Genomic DNA, 3582 nt, shown 5'->3' on the forward strand with positions numbered 1-3582 from the left:
CTAGTAAATTACTAAAAGTAGGATGTTCCTATTTATAAAGTTAATTACGATTTTATCTTTATACTTAATCAAAATGTAGTAAATAAAATATTTAATATAATTAAATAATAGTTAAAATGTATTGTCTCTTCAAAATTAATACACATAAATATAAAATCACTAAATTATAATATGCAATCTATCATATGCTCTTTAGTTTGATAAAAATAATAATAATAAAAAAAAAATAATACGTTTAAGTATTCCAACTATACAATAATTGACACTCACTAATTATTAATGTTCCTAGCGAAATAAAACAGTACAAAATTCAATTGATAAGAATTGAGGTGAATGTATACATAATAATTTTTTAAAAATCTTTCATACATAATAAATAATGACACTTATTATGGTTTTTCTTTTTATTTTCTTAAAAAAGATCTTTTATGGCCTTGAGTATGTTATATTTTGTATATATTGTTTTATTTTTCAAACTAGACAATAGTCTGAGGTGATTTATATCCATATCAATTTAAATAAAAAGAAATAAACTGAGTCTTCAAATTAGCTTACAATTTTACTCTGCTATTTAGTTAAATATTATTAATAAAATATCAAATATAATTAAATAATAATAATATTGAAATTTCATGAAGACAATTATGAATTTTCAATGTTGCATGAAATCAAAATCTAATTAATAGCACGTAATATTTAAATTCAGACAAACATTTGTGAATTAGATAGATATTCAATTAAGTATAGCCCTTAATAATTTTTACTCATCAATCAATTTTTAAAATACATAAATATGAATGGTGCAAGAAATTTTATGGGTTATTGCATAAGTAAAGCAACAATTTAATGCAGAATTATTATAGGAAAGTTTAGAAAGCCATATGTATTATTGACAAAGAAGGGTTTAAAACTACAAAAATTGATCAAATTGTTGCTTCTGCTATTCATTCATCTTCAAGATCCACAATATGCATTTTTGTTCACTAAAATTGAATTTCTTGTGAAAAATATTCTCCAATTGAATTACAGCACTACTCTGGTTTTCTGATTCTCTTCTTGTCTAATCTTTTCTTTGATCAAATTCTACAAACTCTGCTCCTCCACAATAATTGGGTAGAGATGCAGGAATCCCAGCTATTCCATAGATTTACAGTATTAACAGCAATATCTAATTGCGTTTATACAGATTTCAAGAGATTACTACACATCCTCATCAGCTGGTTGTGGGTCATCAAAAGTACATTCGTCAATGTACTCCCTCTTCATGGCACACAGAACATACTCTTTGCGATCCTCACCAAACCTACTAAAAAAATACCGGAGAGAGTTTATACTGCTTCATGATCCAATGTCCAAATTCATGAACATAATGCATCTTCTTCTTAGTTCCCATAACAAGTGATGTTGATACATTCCCTATTTTGAAGAAAATCGGGATTTCCTCGCCTTGTTGTTTCCAATTGCCATTGTTGTTGTTTTTCTTTGTGATGAAGTAACGATAGCTATAGTCGTCATCATCAGCTTCTAATCCTCCAGTGGGTACTCCCTGACTGTAAATCCCCCATGGCTCTTCTTCACCATACACATCTAAGTTGGTCGTGATCAATCCATCATCATTCATCGCACTTTTCGCCACAAATCTTAGCAAAAATTGAAGTCGTTCTTTAGCAGATGAATGGAAATGGTACCCCATGACTGCAATTTTCAGATCCAAAATGAGAAGAAAAGGCGGGAGAGAGATGTGAAGGAGAAAGGAGGTATTCTGAGAATTTATCTCAATTTTGTTTTTCATATGCATATATTTATGGTAACTTTTCCTCCAAGTCGGTTTATTTTGCTTTCTTACAAGCATCCTTTTTCTTTTCCCTATCATATATGAAAACTTTTTAAAATCCGTACAAAAGATTTTTCAGTATGTGTTTAGTTTCAAAAAAATAATAAATCAATATATCATATTTATAATATCAAGCGTCCTAATTAAATTCAATGTATCAAGATTAAAAATAATTGATTTCTCTTTTGGTAAATACCAATTATATATAACTAGAGATGTTAAAAGGGGAAGGCCCTCCCTACCCAACCCAAACTTTGTGGGCCAAGGAATTAGAAGGCTTAGGACGTGCTGACCCTTCAGTCTAAAAATGTTCAACCCAATCTAATCCTAGAAGGTCACAGGCTAGGGCGGATTAACCCTTTTTTTATTTTATTTCTTTTCAAAATTAAAATTCTATGACATCAAGAATAAGAAGATTTTCAAATCAAATGTAGCAAACAATGGCGTTGTTTCAATAACAATAACAAAAATTCTAGTGTGATTAATATGTATGTATGATACTAGATACACGAGTAGATGTATCTGGTTTATTACATCCCACATACGCGAGCGAGATGGAAGGGAGGCAAAGGCGCGATATTTGTCAATGTATCCTACATACATGCGGATCCACTTCGATAGAGTATATTTTAAAACAAATTACACAAAATTTTGAGTCCATGTATCCGGGTCATGACACTTAATTTCACAAGTTCAACTAGCAACTCAGCACTTGGGCTTTGCAGCGGTAGTTTTTGCGATTAAGATTTGGAGGAACTACCTACACGAAGTTCATTGTGAGATCTACACCGATCAAATTAGTCTTTAGTACATCATTAGCATGAGGATCTTAATTCGAAGTAACGTCATTGGATTCAGCTCCTATAGGACTACGACCTTTCTATTCTCAATCATCTGACCAAGGCGAGTGTTATAGCGAACTCCTTGAGCCGAAAGGTAGTTAGAAAGGCAACTCTAGACTTCCTATCTACGGTGGATCAACCTTAATTAATTCCTTAGCTAATAAGATAGTTCAACTGTATATTTCAAATTCTTGGTGTGTCTTAGCTTATGTGGGAGTTTAGTTTCTTTGCTTCATCAAACTCGTAGCCACCAGATTTATGAAAAGGCTTCGTGGAACTTCAAGATCACATGTTACCGAAGATATTTGTCAGTTTACTGTAGATTTAGATGGTTTTTTGCGGTTTATGAGTCATATTTGTTTTTCGAGAGTTAGGAGTTTGACCCGTTGATACTTCGAAAGGCCCATGAATCTAGATACTCTATCCATTTCAAGCACCATGAAGATATATCACGACTTGAGGTAAAATTATTGGTGGGCCGGCATGAAGAGAGATATTGCATAATATGTGACCCGTTCCCTAAGTTGCCAACAGGTGAAAGGCCAAACATCTAAGACTTGGTGGTGAGTTTCAAAAATTACCTACTCTTGAGTGAAAGTGGGATCACATAAGTATGGAATTTCTGATAGGCTTGCCTCATACTTTTAAAAGGGATTGACAACATTTGGGTCATCTTTGATTGATTGACCAAATCATCACATTTCCTCCTTATTGAGTCTTCATTCAGTGCCGAAAGGTTAGCCCATATATATATATATATATATATATATATATATATATATATATATATATATATATATATATATATATATATATATATATATATATATATATATTTGAGAGGAGGTCCATATTCATTATGTGACCATCTTTATTGTTCATATCGGGGTTCTCCGTTCACTTTTG

At 31.4% G+C, this 3582-nt stretch overlaps 1 protein-coding gene across 1 annotated transcript; it reads right to left on the minus strand.

The window, feature by feature from the left end:
• Positions 1–1083: 1083 nt before the first annotated feature.
• Positions 1084–1693, minus strand: LOC104644586 (uncharacterized). The gene is made up of 2 exons (XM_010314662.2): positions 1319–1693; positions 1084–1134 (listed from the first exon to the last, which is right to left on the minus strand). Exons 1-2 carry the CDS (start codon positions 1691–1693, stop codon positions 1084–1086), a joined length of 426 nt encoding a protein of 141 aa, XP_010312964.2.
• Positions 1694–3582: the final 1889 nt, after the last annotated feature.

Source organism: Solanum lycopersicum, chromosome 11, assembly GCF_036512215.1.
Source record: "Solanum lycopersicum chromosome 11, SLM_r2.1".
NCBI classification, from domain to species: Eukaryota; Viridiplantae; Streptophyta; class Magnoliopsida; order Solanales; family Solanaceae; genus Solanum; species Solanum lycopersicum.

Excerpts from the sequence above, each read along its gene's own strand:
- LOC104644586 (XM_010314662.2), bottom strand. The coding sequence starts at position 1,693 with ATGGGGTACCATTTCCATTCATCTGCTAAAGAACGACTTCAATTTTTG. Across the intron at positions 1,135-1,318 it reads AGCAGTATAAACTCTCTCCG|CTGGGATTCCTGCATCTCTA; the intron begins GTATTTTTTTAG and ends TCTATGGAATAG.